The 23,661-nt window shown below is 38.2% G+C and overlaps 1 protein-coding gene across 1 annotated transcript in view; it reads left to right on the top strand.

The window, feature by feature from the left end:
• ATP8A1 (ATPase, aminophospholipid transporter (APLT), class I, type 8A, member 1) overlaps nucleotides 1-23,661 on the top strand; it is a 235,996-nt gene that overhangs the window by 193,783 nt on the left and 18,552 nt on the right. Inside the window, exons 30-33 of the mRNA XM_008567055.1 lie at nucleotides 1,132-1,210; nucleotides 7,017-7,078; nucleotides 9,205-9,261; nucleotides 10,168-10,275. Of these exons, the coding sequence (XP_008565277.1) occupies nucleotides 1,132-1,210; nucleotides 7,017-7,078; nucleotides 9,205-9,261; nucleotides 10,168-10,275 (306 nt within the window). The remainder of the gene's footprint in view (nucleotides 1-1,131; nucleotides 1,211-7,016; nucleotides 7,079-9,204; nucleotides 9,262-10,167; nucleotides 10,276-23,661) is intronic.

The following is a 23,661-nucleotide window of genomic DNA, read 5'->3' as shown; positions in this document are numbered from 1 at the left end:
GGATTAGCATGTGACAATAAGTATCAGTCAGGAAAATGGAAAAGTAGAACTAATTTTTCTTGCACCCACCTGTGCTTTCTGTCAAATAAAAACTTGTAGTAATGACATAGTGAGGAGAAGAGACAAAGGTTAATGAGTAACACAAGTTCAAATGTGTAATGTATTGGAGCGTAAATTGGATCATACGATCCAGTGTGGCTCGGTGAACTAACAAAGAAGATTGAGATCACAGTGGAAAATTTTGTGAGGCAGGCAACTTAATTTCTGTTGTTTGAATAGCTTAAAACTATTAATACATGCCCATTGCATTTAGCATAAGTTTTGTTTGCAAGAAGCACTTTTAAATGGCAAAACTACAACTGTTCAGAGAGCCATAAGAATTCGAAACAGTTTTTCTATAACTTAATCTTTCACATCCATGTTACAAAGAAAGTACCAGGGGTTCTTGCTCTCTTGTTCTTATAATACAATAGACATAAAAATAATAAGTATTAAATGATGTTATAATGACATGAAATTTGGTATTTACAGGAGCTAAAAGTCATGAGAGCCTTTAATAAATTAGTCATAGTCACAGTGCTTTATTCCAATGATTATACAATTTAAATATTATACTTGCTATTTTTAATGTAATGTGTATATAAATATGTGTGTGTGCATATGTGTATATAGACAGAGAGAAAGAGAGAGAAAGCATTTTATTTCCACCATTGAAAAGTTTACACTTGTATTGCACGTGGGAAAGAGAAAGGAATTTTCCCAAATTTCAATCTTTTTAAAAGTCTGTTCTTCTGGAATTATGAAACTAATCCCACTTAAGGAATTTCAAGATCTGCATTTATTTTAAATTTTATTTTCTTTTTCAGGCAGAAATTTAAACTTCTGATATTTGGTTTTTAAAAAGTAGAGAAAATTCAAGAGAAGCTGAAAAAACATTTTGAGAAACATAAAAATAAATAAATGACCCATGAAAGTCTAAGAGGCAGAATGTGTCTGTCAGTTCTATTAATTCACAGTGGTGGCCCGACAGAAACACGTTTTGTGAATCTAGCTCATAAATAAAAAGAAAGGTCAGAGTTCACAGAGCTAGTTTATCGCAAATGGTTCTCATGGATTTTTGTTTTCCCTCAGGTTTTCTGGGTTCATTGTTTAAATGGCCTCTTCCACTCAGTTATTCTGTTTTGGTTTCCACTAAAAGCCCTTCAGTATGGTAAGTAGAAAAGATATGAATGCTAAGAGATGACTTTTTACTTAAAAAAAAAAAAAAAAACTCATTGTCAATATATGTTAAAAATTATAGCAGTGTTTCATTTTATGGTATTTTCCTTAACCTAAATACATGCATCCAAAAGTTGTATACACTTTCAAGATTTTTATTATTCCTTTGGGAGCCAAGTGATTTAATATATGCAAAGCCTTTCTTTTTTTCTTCTCATGTTTTCCAAACTTGCAGAGTTAAATTTTAGGGATCTTTTTTTTCCTCTGCTGATATACAGTTTGAAGACAATAAGTGCTAATATTTTATGTAGTCTATTTATTATACCTGTGAGGCTTGTATCAAGCTTTTTATACTGAACCTAATCAGATATGCTAGTATTTTCAAGTATACTTGAGCCAGTATTTTGGATGAGGATTTTAATATGTTGTTATGTTCATTTGGGAGTATAAGCTTTTCCCTGCTCATTTTTGAGGGAGTGATTTTATTCTGTCAGTTTTGAGAGATAGGACCGTGGTGTATTTCCTGTACACATAAAAATGATTAAATAGCCACTTTAGAAAAGAGATCCCTGTGATGCTCAAGCCGGTGCTGCTGTGTTCCGGAACAGACCTTGCCTTGAGATCCTGGGGAAGACGCCAGCCATTCAGTGTGTCAACTTCAAATCTGCAGCAATTAAAAACACGACACGTACTCCTCCCAAGGAAGTGTCAGTCCTTTATAAGTACAGGCCATACCTACTATCCGTGAGTTAATTGTTGCCAACAGAAAAGAGCACTGCCTGCTCTTGTCCATCTACAGTCTGTTCTCTGCAGGTAGACAGAGTGATCCTTGTAAAACAAATCAGACCAGGTGCCTCCCTCCTCAGTAACCCACAAAGGCTTATCGCATTTAGAACAAAATCCCCCACCTTGTACTGTTTCTCAGTCTTCACCAGATATTCAAATTGGCTCTCTCCCTTCCTGTTTCAGGTCTATGCTCAGAGAGGCCTTCCCAGATCACCCTATCCAAACAAGTTACCAACACCTGTCCCCACAGCTCCTATCACTCTGTCCCCTGGCCATCCTGTATTTCTTCATAGTACCTCCCTGTCAAGGCATGACATATTTGTTTCTTTTGTATTGCCTTTCTGCTCTGTTAGAATCAAAGCTTCAGAAGGGTGGGGAATTAGTTGGTTTAGTTGTATTTATAGTGCTTAAAACAGTGCCTGGCTTGTGATAGGCACTCAGTAAATTGTGGACGAATTAACAAGAGCATGTGGCATGAGACCCACCTTCTCTGTAATGCTCCCTTACAGAGAAGGTGGGTCCCTGTTTTGGAAGAGATTTTAATCTCCTTTCTGTATTAATTCTTCAGTAAATTACAACAGTAAATACTTGTCAATTTCTAGGCCATGGGAATAAGTTATGATAAGAAAATCTAACTGAAGCACAGAATATTGACCCAGTAGGTCAGGAGAACCACAATGAGTCTTTCCGATATATAATGCACATACCATAAAATTCACCTTTTTTTTTTTCCTTTTTGTCTTTTTTCGTGACCAGCAACGGGATCGCAACCCTCGGTGTTGCGCCCGCACCTTGCTCAGCCAGTGAGCGGTCGGTCTGTATGTGGGATCCGAACCCTCGGCGGGAGCGCCGCTGCGCTCCCAAGCGGCGCACTATAGCAGTGCGCCACCGGGCCGGCCCAAAATTGACCTTTTTAAAGTGTACAATTCAATGGTTTTCAGTATATTCACAGAATTATGCAAATGTCTAATGCCAGAACATTTTTATCACCCCATATCTATAAGCAACCACTCTCTGTTTCTCCCTACCTTCCTCTCAGCTCCTGCCAACCACTAGTTTTCCTGTCTCTGTAGATTTGCCTATTGTGGACTTATCATACAAATGGAATTATATAGTATGTGACCTTGGGTTCATCCATGTTGCAGCATGAGTCTATACTTTATTCCTTTTTATGGCTGAATAATATTCTATGGTATAGATATACCACATTTTGTTTATCCATTTATCAGTTGATGGACATTTAGATTGTTTCCATTTTTTGGAGCAACAGGATATTAAAGTCTATGGTAGAATTCCAGACACCCTGGCCTTAGACAACTTTAGGTAAAGTTCATTTTCAAAATGCACAGTCAATATAGGTGTGAAAGAAAAGGTATGCCCTTCTGTTAAACTGCTATTTCAGCATTCTAAATTAGAAAAAAAAAATTTGATCTCAAAAATAGCTGAAACCAAAGAGCATCCAGAATACCTTAGCAATGACAGAGTTTAAAAGGAATTCCGAAGTAACTGCATCTGGGGAGCAGATCCTAGATCTCCCATTGCATTTTGGGGGAAAATTGCCCAAGGCTTCCAACTTCAGTGGGAGCAGTTGGGGTGGGGGTGAGGACTGCCTATGGAGACCAAATCCAGCCAAGTCTAGGGAACACTTGCTTACTTTGTCAAGGGATGAATGACATCTGGCATAAATTGTGTTTTACCGTTCTATGTTAAGAGTTTTATAGTTGTTGTTTGCCCTTTCTTCGTTTTTAAATAAGGGTTTTTTGGAGGGGGGATTTGGTTTGATTTTGGTTTTTGAAAGGATTGGGGTACAGAAGAAATATAAACACGCTTTATAAATATATAGAGAAATATTCACTTATTGCCTTGCCTCAGCAGTTCTCAATGAGTGGTCTGTAGACCCCCAGGAATACCCAAGACCTTTTTAGAGTCCATAAGGTCAAAATTTTCAAGCAGAGCTCAAGTACTGGTTCCCACAGGAAGTTCCCCCGTGTTAGAAGTAATCAAAGGACAAAAAACTAGTTCCCACCCAGGCACACCACCAGCACCAAGGAGCATGCCAAAAATATCACCTCCATGTGGGTGGCTCACCACAGCCACCACAGTAACCACGGCTCCCGTGGAAGTGGCTAGACATCACAACCACCATGCAGATGGTCCACCAGCCACTGGAGCGGATTGACACAAGGTCACCAGCAGAGACCAAAGAAAAGAAAAGGATGTCCCTCTCCACAGAGCTATTCCAGAGTGACAGAAGAAGCATCTGCTCTGTGATAATATTGGGGTACCTGAACACATTTCTCAGCATTGGACAGATCATCTAGGCAACAAATCAACAGAGTAACCATTACTCTAAGAAGGAGAGAAGAAATCTAGGATTATCAGTGGTGAGAGGGGGGAGCAAAAGGGGGGTAGGAAGAGATTGGACAAGGGGCATAAAAAGTAAGTGCAATTTGTAACAATATATATACTAGTAATATTGACTGGATCAACATAGAACCCCAAAATATGTATATTCAATTACGGTTCAATAAAATAAAAAATAAAAATTTTTTTAAAAAGTTTAATATTATTAAAACATCATTTGTCTTTTTCAGTGCTGATGCAAAAGCAATGACTAGTAAGACTGCTGGTCCCTTAGCACAAACAGTGGTGCCTCTGTGCTAGTCATCATTATATTCTTCACTGCCACGCACCCAGTTTCACTTAAGAATGTCCTTGAAGAAGCCATAGAACTAATGCTTGTGTCAAATGTTGAAACTTGGTACACATTTTAATAATAATCTATGTGACAAAATGGGAAGTGCCCATAAAGCATTTCTTTCTGCTTCATACCAAAGGGCAGTGGTTGTCTCAACAAGTGGTGCCCCATGGATTGCTTGAGTAGTGATCTGAGCCCGCAACTGTCTGGCAGAATCACGCATGGGGGAAAGATCCATTCAAAGTGCAAAATAGACCAGTGGATTGTAATGTAATAGAGTACAAAAAGTTCACTGATAGTTTCAGGTTCCACACTGGCAACTAACCTTTAAGAAATTACCTCTACCTCTGTAATCAACTACTTGTTGAGTTTTGATATAGTATCAAAGAATATCCACAATTATTGGAAAGGGTTATTAAAGTATTCCTCTCCTTTATAACTGCATGTCACTGTGAAGCTGGATTTCCCTCATATATTCCAACCAAAACAACTTATGAGAATCCAGCTGCCTTGTATTAAGTCAGGCATTAAGGAAATTGTGAAAATGTAAAGCAATGCCAATTTTCTCACTCATTTTTTTTTTTGTTTTGGACAATAGCTATTTTTCATAAAATCTATTGTTTATATTACCATGTATTGGGTTTATTATTATCTTTAGATAGATTAATACATATTTTGAAATTTTCTGTTTTAATTTCTAACATGCTAAATATTGGTAGGTATAAACCACATAAACAAAGTCTTCTTGGAATCCTCAATAATTTTTTAGTGTAAAGGGGTCCAGAGAACAGAAAGTATGCAAAGGCGTGATTTGTGTGAATCATCCAAATGCTAAACCTGCCTGTACCAGACAGAGTTGCTTTGTGCCTTGCATATGCAACTTTTGAGATCAATTTTTTTTCTAATTTAGAATGTTGAAATAGCAGTTTAATAGATGGGTGTGTATTGTCTTTCACACCTATATTGGTTTTGCATTTTGAAAATAAACTTTATCTGGAATTGTCTAAGGCCAGGGTATCCTGAATTGAACCCTGGACTTTAATATCCCATTGCTCCAAAAAGTGGAAACAATCCAAATTTCCATCAACTAATAAATGGATAAACAAAATGTGGTATATCAATGCCAGAGAATAGTCATGCTGCAAATGGTTCTGAACCAAGATCACATTTTAACTTCAAAATTCCTCCAAGGTAGGTAGTTTAACTTTAGGTAAAGAAACTGATTTCCATGAGGATTGATTATACATAACCCAAGATGACACAAGCAGTAACAGAACTAACTCTTTCTCCCCAAAGCTCACCAGCACTACTCTTCAGGTCTCATCCTATGCTTTATTCTAACATATTTTAAAGCCTTACATATTAGGCTTTGAATAAATATTGTTGAGTATGTGCATAAATAAAATATCGTATTATACATACCATGGATTTTAAATTTTTCAGTGATGCCAGTGATTTAATTTTTGTTATTTTTATTTTTATTCAAATTTTTTTATATCAATAGTAGTACAACAATTTTTTTTAGCTACCACGTCCTTCATCTAAAGCCATGTTTGGGGCCGGCCCGGTGGCGCACTGCTACAGTGCTCCGCTTGGGAGCATGGCGGCGCTCCCGCCGAGGGTTCGGATCCCACGTACAGACCGGCCGCTCACTGGCTGAACGAGGTGCGGGCGCGACACTGAGGGTTGCGATCCGTTGCCGGTCACAAAAAAGACAAAAATAAATAAATAAATAAAGCCACGTTTGTTAGTCACTGCTGGAATAGCAAAATACCTTAAAATATGCCCCTAAATTCAGCCAGACCCTTCAAAGAGCTGTCTGCCTGAAATCATGGTGTTGCTTGGCCCTCTGTGTGCTTTTATGAATCCCATTTGGTCCAATGCCAACAGCTTTACTGAAAGTAGCAAGAAGGTTCCCTAAGACCGTCATCCATACTGTTAACAGAGTTCTTTTATACGGTTCAGAATGCTGTCTCCTATCTTAATGTCCATAGCTATAAGCTTTCCTTGAATGATTGGTTTGATTTTTTTTTTTTTTTCCCCAATCTGTGGACCCTGAGAGTTGGTTAACATGTCAGGTTTCCTTCTTCATGTTGGCTTTTAGAAATTTGATTTTAATGACTGACCTAACTTTATAACAACTTCGTGAGTGTTTTTTTGTGTGTGTGTTTGTTTTAAATTAACCTCATTTCTGGCTCCATTGTGTCCTTGGTACCCCCTCTTTTCTTGAAAGCTCTAAATTGATTTATCTTTGAAAAAATTCTGAAAGAACCTCATTTTCTTTTCTAACAAGCCTCTCTTTCTTTTCATATAGGTACTGTATTTGGAAATGGAAAAACTTCTGATTATCTGCTTCTGGGAAACTTTGTTTACACTGTGAGTGTGGGACACTTGCTTGTTTTGCATATAAAATTAAAGCCTTTCATCTGTGCTTATTATTTTTTTCAAATTCAAATGTGTGCATTTCTGGACTTAAGGGTTGTTCACAGTTCCCTTTTAGTAATGAAGTAAGAGGTTTTAACTGTTAAGAGATTATATATATTAGGTTTTTTAAATGTCATTTAGGTTCACTGACTTTAAAGGACTTTGGGTGCTGTTGTTTTCAATAATCCCTCTGTACTATTATGGCCCTGTTTTCCCTTTTTTTTTTCCCCCCCCTTTTCCATTTCCCCTCAATTTTATTTTACCACCATTGTTAATATTTTCTTGCTTTCCTGAATTTATAGCAAATATTACCAAAGTATTCTTGGGTATGTAACCAAGGCATGGGACCCACTGTGTGTAAGTCACTATGCCTTTTTCCTTTAAAAGTCAAAAGCACTACTTGAATGCCAGTGCCTGAGATCACACAATCAGTATCTGATAAGTTAATTCCAACTTCAAATCTGAATTCTCCAGCCAGTGCTCTATCCTGTCTACTCATGTGCCCCATTCCTTCTCCTCTGCCCCATTCCTTCTCCTCTGTATGGAGAAAATGTGCTGTTTTAAAGACCAAGTGGCTGTCGATATGGATGACTCAGTTGATAGAAAAACTGTAATATGGTGTTTAAATATCAAGTGGTTAAATAACTGAATGATGGGAGAGTAAGACCATTAAGTAACAGAGGGATTAAGGTTTTGGCAAATCTGGAGGGGTCTCCTTTTCGTTGACATCAACCCACTGAAGTAGGAAAAGAAAAGCAAAAAAATGTGTTTAGGGGGCTGGTGGTTTGTTCTCATACAACATGAATGCAAAAACAGAAATATGTGAATACTTAATAGAGTAGGTAGAAATAAATCAGAGTATATCATGGATGTCTCTTAAAGTACCCGTCTCAGGGGGTGTTTTTCTTTAATTTTATGTCAAACTGTATCTCTCATTTTAGAACTTTTTATATGGCTTAAATTAATTAAGGTTTAATAAGAGTTTTATTTCTGCAGATATTAATCCTAAGTTGGCATTAAATGTCGTGCTGAGACAGCTCACCTATCTCACTTCAGTCTAACTTTGTGACCCCACTGGGAAGTGTCTAAGCATGTACTGTGTGCACATGTAAAGTGCCTAAAAATAGGACTTCAAGCTCTTATGATTACCAGTGCTAGGCAAAAATCACTTTCATTGGCACAAACTACTGAAAGTTCCCCAAGTTCCCTTGAGTACTAACAATATTTAAAATTTTATCATTAGTTATAAATAGGTCATAATAGATAATACTCCAGTGCTCAGCACTGAGTGTTTTATATTTAGCATTTTACTCTCAAAAGAAAAAAAAAACAAAACGTGAGGTTTTATCAGTCCCAGTTTACAGATGAAGGAGCTGAGACACAGAGAGGTGAAGTAAGTTGTCTTGTTCGTTACCACAACAGCTCATAAGTGATGGAGTCCTGGGCACAGTTGCTCTGGGTCCGGGGCAAGTGCATGTAGCTATTGTGCCATACTGTAGAAAACACAGAGCAGTTAATCCAGCCCTGGTTCCCTTGTTTTAGAATTGCTAGCATAGTCACCAACAATGGGTGTGTATATTATCGAAGGGTAACAGACACATATCCTATCTGGTAGGGTATTAAGTGTTCTGAATATCCAGTTATGTTACTTTTATAGTTTATCTTCAAAATTCAGAGTCAGGCTTATAGTAGAAAGATGATTTAAAACGAAGTCAAAGCAAGCTTGAAACCCCAAGTTAATGCAGATATACGCTCTCGCTCGCTATTCGTGAATTGCACAAAAAGCAGGCAATGTGTACTCAGGAGACTCTGGGATGGACTATCAGGCAGTGAAGGTGAGGAGAGGCAGGGAAGGGAGACAGGAGTGAGATGCTGCGAATGGGCAGTCCCAACTGATCACAGTCCTAATGCTAATTCACCTGCTTCTTTGCTTAGTGGGCATAGAAAGCAAACAGCAAGTAATCTACTAGTCCCATGGTTTAATTCAAAGAGATCTGTTCTTTATAAGTCTCACTTTCAGTCATTCAATGAAGGATCATGTTTATGAAATTAAGTAACATTTTCCCCTTCTGTTTTAGTTTGTGGTGATAACTGTGTGTTTGAAAGCTGGATTAGAGACATCATATTGGACATGGGTAAGAGTATCTCTAATCACAATAAGAAATGCCATATTATGCATTATCTCCAGTTTGATTATTTTTCATTTTAACGTGATTATGTCCCTTCATCCTAATCCACAGTTCGTTAATTTTGTGGGGTGCTGGGGGTAAAGTGAGGGAGAACCGGGGATTTGAGTTTGCAAACACTAAGTTAAATAAACTTTAAAAAGTTTATTACCACAGAACTTCTCAGCACCTTTAATATGGTATTGTGTTTTGGGAATATCCCAGGAACTGGGGAGACTTTCACACTTATTTGACTATAAATCTTTTCTTAGAGTTATCACAAGACTGGTGTTCTGCAGAGAAAACTCATTGGAAGATGATTCTGAAGGCTGATAATATAATAAGAGATTTAACCTCAGATGTTTATAAATACCCAGTCTGGATAAAACACATACTGTTTTAGATACATTAGTTTTGCAGTATAACCACATCCAGGTAAAGAGACACTAAACAAAAGGAAATTAAAATTTGAAAGGTTGCCACAAGAAATTTGGATTTGACAATTATCGGCATACAGATAATCTCAGAAGCGTCTAATATCTTTGAATGAGAACGTGCAGAGCAAAAATAAAGGAAGCTTAAAGATGGTAGGGGATAAAAAAGATAAAAGAGGAGAGAACTACCAAAGGAGATAGACAAGGAACTGTTAGTTCTGAATTCCAGAACCATAAACATGATGATTGTTGTGGAACAGATTAGCACTTAATGAAAGATACAGTAAAACACACACACACACACAATTATGTAAAAAATCCTATAGATGATATTTTTGTGGATGTAATAAAAAATTAATAGGGGAATTTGTGAAAATATTCTTAGTGTTTGTGTGCTCAGTCTTCCTAAACTTCTTTTGACTCAGATTCCCTTGCTTTGCAGTTCAGTCACATAGCGATATGGGGGAGCATTGCACTCTGGGTGGTGTTTTTTGGAATCTACTCATCTCTGTGGCCTGCTATTCCGATGGCCCCTGATATGTCGGGAGAGGTAATGTATGCTCATAACTCATGATCCAGCAAAACCTTAAGGATTGGTATTCATGAATGAACCTTAATCGTTTGATGTAATTTTTTCATTTTGTTGATTTATATTAAAATAGTATTTGACCATTTAAAAGCAATTTTTAAATTCCCCAGTTATGATGATAAATCTTTACAGAATATTTTAAACTTGAACATTTTACTTAAATCTGACTTTATCCTTTCATAAACATAGCTGGGACAATAAGATATGGTAGCCAGGAGCTTGAATCACGTTAAGAATATCCATATAGAAGATGCCATTTTTAAATTAGGCCATAAATCCACAAATACATTTTGGATAAGAGATTTGGGGAAATCGTCAGTTTCTGTCTTTAAGACAGTCTGTCGTTTCTCCTGTTATCTCTTATTCTAAAGAAAAGTCTGCTGTCACTAGATTAAATTCACTTTTCATGTTGTCTTAATGACATCAGTTTGGTTTTCATTTTGAAAGAATTAGGGCATCTGACATTTCAGTCTTATCATAGTCTATTTTCAATTCTGTCTTTCATTTTCTAGTTACACTGGTAGGAATTGAGTTATTAGGTGTTCATAGGGGAGTGTCAAACGATCTCCTTTCTTTCAGAAGAGATTCCAGCAGTAGGAGGGTTTATGATTTCAATTGCAGGAAATTTGACATAAAATGTATAAAAGAAAATGTGGAAAACATTTCGGGATTTCCTGTGACCTCACAGTAACTTGCAAATCAAGGTAATGTGAGCCTGTTACAGTACATTGTTTTACCACAGTCACAGGAACCCTTTCCAGTGGTTTTCATGTATTTGTTACCCCTAAGTACTGCCTGAGTACCTTTCACTTTTGACAGTCTGGTTTATAGATCATTTTCGTGAAATTTTATCTGACAGCATCCTGCTTTTTATAAATTAACAGAATGCAGACACAATAAAAAAGATTTTTGTGGTTAAATTTATTAGAGAGGGGCATTATATACCATTACAGCAAAACCAGACTGTCAAGGAGCATGTACTTCCTTCCACCAAAAGTAGACTTCTTTTCAAACATGTACCATGAACCCTAGAAAATTTACAGTACACATTTTAAAGAGCACAGGGAAAAAGCTGTGAGTACATCCCCTCCTTATCTTGGTTTCTAAGTCTTTTTGTCCTAAAGAAATAAAATCAAAGAAAAAAATATGCATCTGATGATGCCACTTTGCAAATCGAATTTTCCTCTTTGTTTTTATTCAACATACTCTCATTAGACCTGCATTTCCCCAAGGTCAGTTCTCACCTATTATCTTTTTCATTAGACATGTCTTTGCCTCACTTTATCTCATTTCTTAATGTTTGTCTTCAAAACAACACTAAAGATTTTGGGACCCCGATAGTTTAAGCAACTATGGCCAATAGGTTTGATGACAAGAATTGAGTTTTTGACCACCCACCTTTAGGACAAGTGTGAAGTTTGACTGGCTTTTTGCCAACCAAATATAATTCTACCCTTGCCTGTAGAATTTCCACTATTACCCAAACACAAAACTTAATATCGTCTCTTGAGACTTGCGGTGATGCTGTTGAATTCAAAGTGGAATGAATGTCAGGGCTCCATCACATTTCTGTTCATTTCATATACAGTGGGAAGTGCTAACAGGGTTCTTCCTCTTGTTTTATTACTACTGCTACTTTGAATATAGTGTTTAAATAGCTGGTGCTCCACTGAAAATATGAAAGATGAATTAGTTCAACTGTAGGCTTTACTAACTTGTCCGAAGTGCAAGTCCCTCTAATTTATTCAAAGAAAAGAATAATACTTTAAATTTATGTAGTACTTTAGTGCTTGCAAAACATTTCAATGTGTGTGTATTTAAATGAGCTTCAAATTAAGGGTGTAACAAGAATGCCACTCAGATTCTTAAGGATGGATCATCTCCATTTGCTGTTTCTTGGGCACTAGGATAATTGGTTCCCAAAACATTGTAGCTGTGCTCAATTTTTATCATTTTTATTATAGTATAGAGTCACAGTATGTTACATTACAACCAAGTTAATTTCAGAAAGAAGTAACTACCCTTAGGTTTGCATTTTTCTAATCTTAAAATTCTATATTTTAATCAAGAATATAGCCAAATACATACATTTATAATTGTATATACATTCATATATATACATTGTATATACAAATATATACACACACAAATGTGAAAAATTGTAACTACCCTTAGGTTTGCATTTTTCTAATCTTAAAATTCTATATTTTAATCAAGAATATATCCAAATACATACATTTATAATTGTATATACATTCATATATATACATTGTATATACAAATATATACACCCACAAATGTGAAAAATCCATTTATGTACCAATATTTATATCTGTGTATATATATGTAAAATTGGCCATCCATCTTAAATATAGTTTATTCATTCATCTATTAACTATCATAGCAATGTATTATTGCAGAATATCATATATTACATATATTATTGTATATTTTATATAGTAATATATTATTGTAAGTAGCACCAGCATAAGGATAAATATTAGCATCTGCTGACTTAACATGTTTTATGTAATCCACATAATGAAACACGGCCCAGTGCAGCCCCCAGTACTTGAGGCTATTCCACAGGACTCCCAGTGTGGTGTGTAGGTAACTTTCTGTCACCACCACTAACAGGGTTTTAAGTGTCTAATCCAAAGACCATACTCCTAGGATCTCAGTCCATTCCATTGCTGATTTGGCAGCAGTTCCTTCCAAAACTAAATAATTAACTAATTATGTACATAAGTGTACTTTGGTTGCCCAAAATATATTTAATAAGGAATTAAGGATGGTACAGTGTAGAGATGGAGCAGACAGACCGAAAGTAGCAACCCTTTTCTGCTCTGAGCTTGTCCAGGAGGTATTTCAGAGTGCGAGGTACTGTGTGGCTTTAAAGGAGCATTAATCTCATAGAGGAGCTCTTTAAAAAGGCAACCAAGATCTGGGAAGAATAATAACACCAACAATACCTAATGGATATTGAACACTGACTTTATCCCAAGAACTTCTCCAAGTACTTCATACATTCATTCAATCAGTTCTACAGCTATTGAGATTCTTCTGTCAGGCACTATCCTAGGCACTGTGGATTCAATACTGAATAAAGCAGAAAAAAAATCCATGCTCTCCTGCAGCTCTTTTCCAGTGGAAGGAGATAGACCATAAATAAAGTAATTAAATGAAATAAATGGGTGGATGTTAATGCTATAGAGAAAAGTACAGTAGGCAAGGGGAACCGAGAGCCACGTTTTCAGTTGTGTTTCCCATAGAGCTGTGTGGCTTTTACTTCTGGTCAGACAAAAAGCCATTGGAGGGGCTTACGCAAGAAGTGTCACGACCCAACCCTTCACAGCAGGACTCTGACTGTCATGTTGCTATCCACTTAGGAGTTGATTGCAATAAACTGGGTGAGAGATCAAGGCGTCTAGGGCCAGGAGGGTGGCGATGGTGAGCATTGGTCAGATTCTGAGTATATTCTGAAGGTAGAACCAGCAGGATTTGCTGACAGGTTGGATGTGAGGAGAAGAAGTCAAGGCAGCCTCCGTTGTGTTTGCCATGAACATTGTGAGGATGTGCTTGTCATTAACTCAGTTGATCCTTGCAACAAACTTGTGATAACCATTCTACAGATGAGGAAATCAAGGCACAGAGAGGTTAAGTACCTTGTCTGACACCTCACTAGTAGTGGCAGAGATAAGATTTTGACTTAGGTGCCTGGTCCCAGAGTCTGCTACCTTAAACACTGCTCTGTACTGCTTTTCTGATAATAACTTTTCTGATGTTATCCAGAGGAATCCATGGTTTGATCTGGAAATTAGAAGTCTGAAAAGACTCTTACTCCTTGCAAGTATTTCAGGGATTTGGAAGACAAGGAAGTCTCTGTTTTCTCTTTTCCTGATGGCACACCCTCCTCTGCCTTTTCCTCTCCATAGACATCGCGGTGGCCTTGTTCTTCCTCAGTCCTTCTCCATGTCAGTGCTGCAGTAACCACTCCAGAAAGCTTAACTCCTTCTCGAGTGACCACTGCCTCTTCATTTCTGTACTCATTCACTCAGACTTGTGCATTTCAGCTCCCAATACTCCATGAATGAGTGTTAAATGCTTGTTAGTTTTTTGCTTGCTTTTTTGTTTTAGAGAAACAAATGAGGAACAGTGGGGTAGAGGTTACAGAGATGCACATTTCAGCTCACGTAAAGTACATCTTGCCAACATCTAGCAATTTCCAGCTTGTGAAGATTGGCAGCAGCCGAGCAGGCTGCTGATCTCCTTTAACTAATCCTTCCTGTGCCGGTCAGTGATGAGCTCTCGCCACTATCGGTTCTTAAGCAGAGCCTTTTACGTTCTATGCTCCAGATTCATCTTTTGGTTCCTAACACTGAGATTCTCTTGTGTGCTTCTCTTTACTGTGTGCTCTTCAGAGGAACATCTTAAGTGCTGAAGGGAACAAACTATTTTGCTCTAGTTAACAGGATCTCAAGGTGCAAATTATACAAATTAGGCAACTTACAGGTACAGGTCTCCTGCTTCTATATTCAGCTTGTTGTAGATTCACACAGATCAGGATCTTCTAGTCATTTCCAATTTACATTCTTGGTTCAGTTTTGCAGCCCCCATCTGAAAACAGAGCCATTTCTTGTACTGTGTTGAAAGAAAATCCTTGCTCACTAGGAGGATGGCAGGGAGGAGGGACTAGTATTCATTGTGCACCCACTCTGTTCTCCAGCACTATGACTGATGCCAGGCATTCCTTGTTTTAGTTAAATCCATATTGCAAACCTTTGTGGTAAGCAAGGAAATAGCCAACGACCCAGAGAATTCAACCCAGGTCTTTCTTTTCAAATCTCATTGGTTTCCTCTCATGTCCTGAGGAATTCAGCACCTTCTCTTTGAGGCCCACTGCTGTTCCTTACTCTCGGGTGGGAATTCTCTTCTTGTCTTGTAGCCACTTGCATTCAGTTGATCTGTTATTTCCAAGCTTATTTAAGACCCTGATCAGTTTGGAAAGTTAGATATAAAAGTACTCTCATCTCTTTTAAAAAGTGCCCATATTTTTAATTTCCCTTTTTCAACACCCACCTAACTCCCTCAATCCCATTTATAGGAATTCTGTTTCACTCCACATGCTAGCCTCTTGCCACTTCTTAACAGCATAATTAGCATATTGTTATATTAAGAAGAATTAGGAATAATACAATTATTAAGAGCTTATACCTCTTCTTAACAGTATAAATATTATCATAAATCATGCCCATCTTATTAGGGGAAAAAAGTACATTTCACAGACACAGAGTGGTTAAATCACTTTCTCAAGGTCACACGGCTTGCATCTGAGCTGCAGTTTGAACCCAGCCAGAAACTTTCCCCTTAACCACCATAAATGCTGTCTGTTCCTTTTCCATTTCTTCTCTCACCTTTTCTTTCCCCTTCACTAAAGGGGGCTTAAAGCCCTTTTAGTGTCAGTGCCACTTGTCAAAGTATTTACTTCCATCTGGCTGGTAAACTAACCAATCTGTTATTTGCATGTAATATTTCCATCTTCAGCTGTCCTCAGCTGCCTTTTTCACTGACCAGTTCTGTTCATACCATCAAATTGCTTTTTTCTCCTTCCTTCAGCTCACTCTACATGCCTGAAGTTACCAGAAAGCTATTCCCCAAATATCTCAGAGTTTAGTGCATACTTCAGTTACTCTAGCCACAGCCCACGATGGTTGTTCTCAGTTGGTGGGCAGGGTGTTCCCTTTTGGGAAGCATTCCTTCATGAAGTTTTGTAATTTGTTTCCATTACAGTAATTCTGCATCTCTGCCCATAATAATAATTCAAGTGATAATGATTAACAAGTATTTCGGTGCCACAAATTATGAAAATATTTAACTCTTAAAAAGGAATTATGACATCGGGGGGAAAGTGAATTTTTACAAAGGTAGGCAATTAGAAAATTCAACAATAAGAAATTATTTAGGAAAGGAAAATAGTATGACGAGTTTGGCTGCAACTTTAAATATGTCGCAGTCTCCCTTGCTTCCCAAATATGGTTGTGATTTAAGAGGAGGACTTTTTTTTCAGACCTGACCTGTATTTTTTCACACCACTACACCAATTTATGAGGCAAGGTAGGCCCTGGGGAAAAGTACTATGTTATATAAACATATGCTGGCCTGCTTTTCCGACTTGTCTAAATGATGGGACTAGGTATTTTTTGAATTTCCAGAAGAAAATATTTTAGCCAATATGATTAGTGAACCAGATTGAAAAATAAAAAGCAAGCTACATCAAGGATCATTTCATATCAGGATTAATACCAGAAGCTTTGGTATCAGCAAAAGTTTTAGATTTATTGTGGCACTGCAGACATGTACTGTAAAGTTCTCCCAAGCGCCATCTGCTTCTGCTCTCCCTGGCCTAAGGGATCTATAAAACTACTGAAGGAAATTGAAGTTAAGGAATGAGCATGTGTTTTACAGAATTTCAGATCTCTTGATTGAGGTTTGTAAAGTCTCTCTGAAAAACAATAAAAATCTTTGTTGAACCCTTTGGTGTCACCCCTGTAGGAAAGGTATTAATAAATTACATTAGTGATATGAGTTTTCTAAATTGTGCTGTTGCCTATTTTATCCAGCATAGTAAATTACATTTCATATAAGGAATTTCCTGGTTAAAATAGTCCTTATTTATCTATCAGTTTTTAATTACCTAGATAGCATGTAATAATTTATTGGTCAAAAGACCAGCCCTTGTTGATGGGGTGGGGCAGTGTTATAATATGATGGAGTTTCATCCAAGATTACTGTGTTTAGCCAAGTAGCCTAGAGGGAAAAATTGCCCTAAACTCTGTCAGATGTTCTTCAATGAGCCAACAATTGTGAGCCCATCCAGTAAAACGTGCCATTGGTCATAGACCTCATGCCCCTGACAGTAAATGAGACAGGCAGAACTTCATAGCTCTTAAGGCAGCTGGCTGATAGCCACTTTCAAACCCATTTTGGAAAGAAAAGCATATACAGAAATTCTGAGAAGGGAAGAGAGACATGGATACGACAAATGTAATCACGAATCAGGACATTTGCACACACTGTAAAGGTAGAGTGCTCTTTAGAGTCATTATGACAACTGGCATGACGTTTTGTAGACACAGCACCTTTTCCAACTATGTACAGCAAATGTACATTGAGGGTCCAGTGTGTGCCAGGCACTGGAGGGTGCAGAGACGAGCAGACTTGGTCCTTGTGTTGCTTCACCTCCCACGGATTTGTCACCCCTCTTCCCCTGGGTGACGGAGATGCAAAGGATTACTCAAAGCCCATCTCTTCTGAGCAGTGAGAGGCCCTGAAGTGGTTAATCTTCCTGGGACCCTCCAGCAAGAGGCATCCCTTCCTTGGGAAGTTAAACCCGAATTGGGGTTCTCTTCCTGCATTTATTTTCCAGACCAGGAAGTTACAGGAAGAGACATAGGTGGGGTTATAGTTTAACAATATAGGCTGGTAACTTTCAGTGAAACAAGTCAGATGACATTCCAGTAAGGCTATCAACAAAAGCTCGATCTTAGCAAACATTCCTTCTTACAGCAATTTCTCAGTATCTTTACATAACAATCAGTAACTAGTCTGTCCTTGAGCCAGCAACCTTGCTGTGCCACAAATCTTTATCTCACACCAGAGATTTATAGCCTGAGGAAAATTTCCAGTCCTCTGCAAGGTCAATATTTGAAACTACAAGGCTTTGGAAAACCAGGCCCAGTGAAGTACATATGCTTTATAGTACATTCTACACTTGCCCTTAAGGATCTCATTGCTTCTGATGGGACATTGATGTCACAGTAGTGAGAGATGCGTAGTATACCCAGACACTATAGCAGTGAGCAAGGCATGAAAGCTGAATGAAGCCTGCTTTTACTTACTATGCCAGGGCTTTAACTATTTTTCTGTAGAGTCAATTCATTCCCATATTTGTTTGTTCCATAAATGTGCATTGAGGGCTTACTCAGTGCCAGGCACTGTTCCTAGGTACCAAGTGGATTAGGCAGGATCCCCAGTGCAATTCAGATTTAGGGTTCCAGGGAATGGGAGAGAGAAAAAGTCACTAAAATAATTAAACTACTAAAGGACAAGTGAGTAAAGGTAATTTCACAAAGTAATAAGGATAGAAAGAAAACAGGGCAATATGGTTACGGGATAGGATTACAATGGGTGCTCTGAGAAGGTCTTTTTGAAGTTGGGACAATTAAGCTGAAACTCAGATAATGCAGAGACAGCTATTATATGAAGAAGAGCATTTCAGCCTCAAAGAACAGCAGGTACACATGCTCGAAGGCAGGAATGAACCTTTTCATTCAAAGAAAAGGTCAGTATGGCTGGAGCAGATAGGGCAGGCAAGAGCACTATGAGATGGGATCAGTGAGGTGGGCAGAGGGTGGGTCACCCCTCCAGGCCCAGCATTTTAGCTTATGAGACCACTGCAGCCTGTTTTTGAATTACATACCAGGGATTCTCTCAGAAGTACTGATAAAAGAAATTATGGATGTCATTGTGCCATCTGTCTCAATAAAACTCATAACTGGACATAATGTTTGCATTTCATGATATAGTAAGGTAAGGAGATTATCCATGAGTGGTCTAAAGTGACATGTTCTAAGTTATCACTTCAGCTCCCTAGCATGGATCATTCAAAGCAAGTTATTTTATGGCATATTTTTTGGTATTTTTTTTAAAAGGTAACCACGAATTAACTACAGATTAGACAAAATAGAAACTTATTTCTTTGTCATGTAAAAGAGGTCAGGTGGGAGATGAGTAGTGCAGGATTGGTGTGGCAGCTGCTCGGTCATCAGCAACCAGGTTTCTTTTATCTTACTGCACTGCCAACCTTAGTGTACTTCCTCATAGTCTAAAGTGGCTGCCTAAGCTCTAGCCATTTTCCCAACATTCCAGCCGGCAAGACAGGGAAGAAGGATTAGCTTTTTCTTTTTAAGACTCCTTCCTAGGGCCGGCCCGGTGGTGCACTGCTATAGTGCGCCACTTGGGAAGCACGGCGGCGCTCCCACCGAGGGTTCGGATCCCACATACAGACCGGTTCCCGCTCACTGGCTGAGCGAGGCGCGGGAGCGACACCGAGGGTTGCGATTCCGTTGCCGGTCCCGGTCCGGTACGGGGGCGACACTGAGGGTTGCGATCCATTGCTGGACACGGAAAAAGACAAAAAGGAAAAAAAAAAAAAAAAAGACTCCTTCCTAGATATTGCCACTACATTCCCACTTAAATCTCATTGGCCAGAAGCTAATCACATAGCCACAATTAGTTGCTACAAGAGAGCCAGAGAAATGTAGTCTTTGAGCTGGATGACAAGGTGTTCAGACAGGGATCAAAATGATTGCATAGAAAGAAGGTGGAGAAAGAAGATATATAGGGGGACAAATAGAAGTCTCAGCTATGGAAGTCAGTAATTTTTCTACATAAGCCATATGTCAGCTTTTATGTCTTTTTGTAGCTAAGTGCTTTTTGAAGTTTTGAGTTTTTTAAAAAAATTATTTCCTACAGTCTTGAAGTCATTGTGTTTTACAGGTTGAACTTCTAGTAACCAAACAACTAATGATTTATGAGATGGTTGTTAAAAAGATTTAAAAAATAAGAGGATAAAATATAGATTCATCACAAAATTATAAAAACCTGTAAGAATGATATAACAAGTAAAAATATTGAGCACTGAGTTAATATACTCTGTTATATAACTTACCCAGTAACATCATAACATTTTTAAATCATATTTCTCATAATGAAAAATATTGTTACTAATTCTGTCCTCATTTTTCTGTTACTTTTAAGTTTTTTTAATAGCACAATGAAGAAGAGTAAAATAAAACAAAGCAAAACAAATTCTGTTCTTAATTATTTTGAGTATTCTGGGAACTATATTCCTAGAAAATAATGTTTCAGAATCACACATTTCCCAGTGCCTTTTTGGAAAGACTATTTTCTTTTGTATGTTCAGTACTCAATATAAATCTATATAATGTCGAATTTTACTTCTTTTGGAAAAAATTAACTTCTGATTGATCCAGATCTGAACAAGCTCTTGATCCTTTTCCCTGAACATCTTTTCTAATCATTTATTTTCTGATTAGTCCCTTTGCCAGAGGGTGGAGATGCAGAGGTTATTTCTTGCATCATGTGACTAGATTACATATTGGTTCAGAGTCCCACAAGGCCACAAGGTGATCAACCCTCTTTCAGCCTCTCACCACGCCCCAGACATGTTCAAGGGAAAAAAGCACATAAATACAGTGAGTTTCTATTCAATTTGCATATTTTCTAGGATTTGTATATGTTGGTTTGGAATAACCCAGGCCAAGGGTTTTCTTTGTCTCTGAGTAATCAAGAGATGCTGGGAATAATTGCAAACATATTGGGGTTTATCTGAAACACCCTTCTCCTTAGTTATTTTCTGGATGTTCTGCCCTATTTTTATGGAAAAATAATAATTCCTGTATAAGAGCCCAATTCAGCTCAATTCAACTGAGATTTATAGAGTATCTGGGTGTCAGGGCCTATACTGGGTGTCAGTGGATCAAAAGTTTAAGGAAGAGAGTTCATTCTGAGTAGGTTGTGTTTCATGGAGTAAAGCAACAAATAATTAGGATGTAAAGCGATGATCAGGTTGCACAGGGGTAACAAAGGAGAGAGCACTCAACCCCCAAGCTAATGTTTGGAAAGGTTTCTTGGTACTACTGTTATACAACCTGTCCAGGAGGGTGAGTGTGACAAGGGCTTTCTAGGTAGAGAACAGCCCAAGCAAAGAAAGAGTTTGGGGTTGCTAAGGCAGAGAATGGTTAGACCTAGAACTGGAAAGTGAAACAAAGACCAGGTCACAGAAAGCTACCTGAATGTCATTAATGTCTTTAAGCCATGCAGATGGCTTTTCACTATGGAATACACAGTATTCCAGGGAGTACCAGAAGCCATAGAATAAATCTTTGGGTCAGAGGAAGTTATAAATAAATGCTACTGATTAACTAGTAAGTCATGAAAAATTATATTTTGACATGAATATATATCATATAATTGAAAATTTGCAAGAATTTTTTTCAGCTAGAATGAAAAACCTCAAAGTCATTTCTTAATGATAAGCCCTAGAACGTAGAACTTGGCATTTGCATTCCTCTGTCTTTAGGTTTTCTCAGAAGGAAGTTTTGAGCCAGACTACCCAAGTTGTGCAGCCACTGAAGGTTTTCAGTGGAAGTTCACATCTTCAAGCCGAAGTTTGTATGAACTTGGAATTTGTCTCTGGTTAAAGTACAAGGTGGCAAATTCACCATGTAGTGCTGACCCAGTGGTGCTTGTGTACCACCGGGTTTAACTGCTTGCCCTAGTGCTGTAATGAATTCAGACTGAAAGGCTCAGGCCTCTGGAAAAGGGTCAGACAGCTTAGAGACCACTGACTGCAGTGTCACACCATGGTGTTTCACAGGCCTGGAACACAAAAACAATTTCAGAAATGTTTGCAAGTTTAAATTCAGATAACACAAGTGCAAACCATCTTTGAAGAGCTACTCTACCAGGATGTTTCAAAGGTGTCATATTCAAAAAGAGCAATTAACCACTAGGATTTGACCCTATGGCCAACCAAATCCTCAGAAATACATAGTGGACTTGCTGCTTTTGGAGTTTTCTCTCACTTGTTAACTCCCTTGGAAAAGCCCTAAATCTTCAGAGTTACAGTAGTCCTCCCATAACGAAAGGTCCCATTCACAGCAACAACAAGGAAATACCTTAGCCAGGTATTTGTATGATTAGTGGGAAAAAAACTGGAAGAGTTGGCAAAAATGGGAGAAATACAGAAAATTAGGTGAATAAATAAACATGCCATTTTCTGAATAGGGAAATCATTATTGAATTGTCAGTTCTTCCCAATTAGTGAACCATTTCGGAGAAAAGAGGAAAAAAATCTCTTTGTGATTATAAACTAGCCTAGGAAAATAATCCTAGATGCAGAAAGAGAGATTAGGGTCCGACTGAAAATGGTGGCTCTATTATACTATTTTGAGTGCTTTGTGAGAATTGATGGTGTTTTTCCCTTTTTAATAAAACGTGTAATAAAAAATTTTCAATAATGTGAATAACTTAGAGTCACTGAATAAACTTTGGAAAATAGAAGAAAAGGAGAGAAAACAGCAGCCCACTACCCAAAGGTAATCACTGTTAGCATATTAGTCCAGTCTTTTCCTGCCTTAATTTGTGTGCTTATCTTTGATTAAACAATTTATTCTTCCAAAAAGATATGTCAAAGCACTATTCTAGTTGCTAGGGACACAGCCTTGAACAAGAAAGAAAATTTGTGCCCTCAGGAGCTTGAAAAGAAAAGCAGAAAAACATTACATAGCAGGCTGCGTGGCGCTGGGTACTATGGAGGACCGTAGCGCAGGGAAGAGGCTGGGAGCTGCGAGGGGGAGGTGTGTGCTCCTTTAATTGAGGTGGTCGTGGAAGCCCTCACTGGACCTGAAGCTCTGGGAGCAGGACCTGTGGCCATCTGGAGGAAGAGAATTCCAGATGAGAAATAGACAAGCGCTGAGACCCTGAAGAGGCCAGAGTGGTGGCGGCAGAAAGAGGGAGGGAGCGAGTCATAGGAAAGCTAGAGAGATGGCGCTGGGGGGCCGGGTGAGCCGGACCACCCAGGGACAAGAGACAGTTGTAAAGACGGCTTTTCCTCCATTTCACTGGAGGGTTGAACAGAGGAGTCATGATCTAACTTTTTAATGATTGTACTGGGTACTCTGTTGAGAATGGAGCACACGATTGAAAAGGCCAGGGGCCCAGCCGAAGGTTCTTGTAGGGATCCACACAGAGATGCTGGGGGCTCAGGCCAGGGTGGAGGGGGTCAGGGGAGGGAGATTCTGGATTTGAGGAGGGGGGAAGGGTTTGCCCTTAGAATCTTTTTTTTTATTATTTAGATTTTTTTAAATTGTGGTATAACATACATAACATAATATTTATCATTTTAACCATTTTTATGTATACTGTTCAGTGGCATTAGTACATTCAACCACCATGATTCATCTCCAGAACTTCTTTATCTTTCCTAACTGAAACTCCACACTCATGAAACTGTTAATCCCCGTTCTCCCCTTCTCCAGCCGGCCCTGACAACCGCCCTTCTACTTTGTCTCTGAATTTGACTATGCTGGGTTCTGCATGTAAGTGGAGTCATGCAGTAGTTGACCTTTTCTGTCTGGCTTATTTCATGTAGCATCATGTCTTCGGGACTCATTTACATTGTAGCATGCATCAGAATTTCATGCCTTTTCAAGGCTGAATAATATTCCATTGTATATATATATATATATATATATATATATA

This window comes from Galeopterus variegatus, unplaced genomic scaffold (genome assembly GCF_000696425.1).
Source record: "Galeopterus variegatus unplaced genomic scaffold, G_variegatus-3.0.2 Scaffold288, whole genome shotgun sequence".
Taxonomy (NCBI): Eukaryota; Metazoa; Chordata; class Mammalia; order Dermoptera; family Cynocephalidae; genus Galeopterus; species Galeopterus variegatus.
This window is presented reverse-complemented; position numbering and strand designations above follow the sequence as displayed.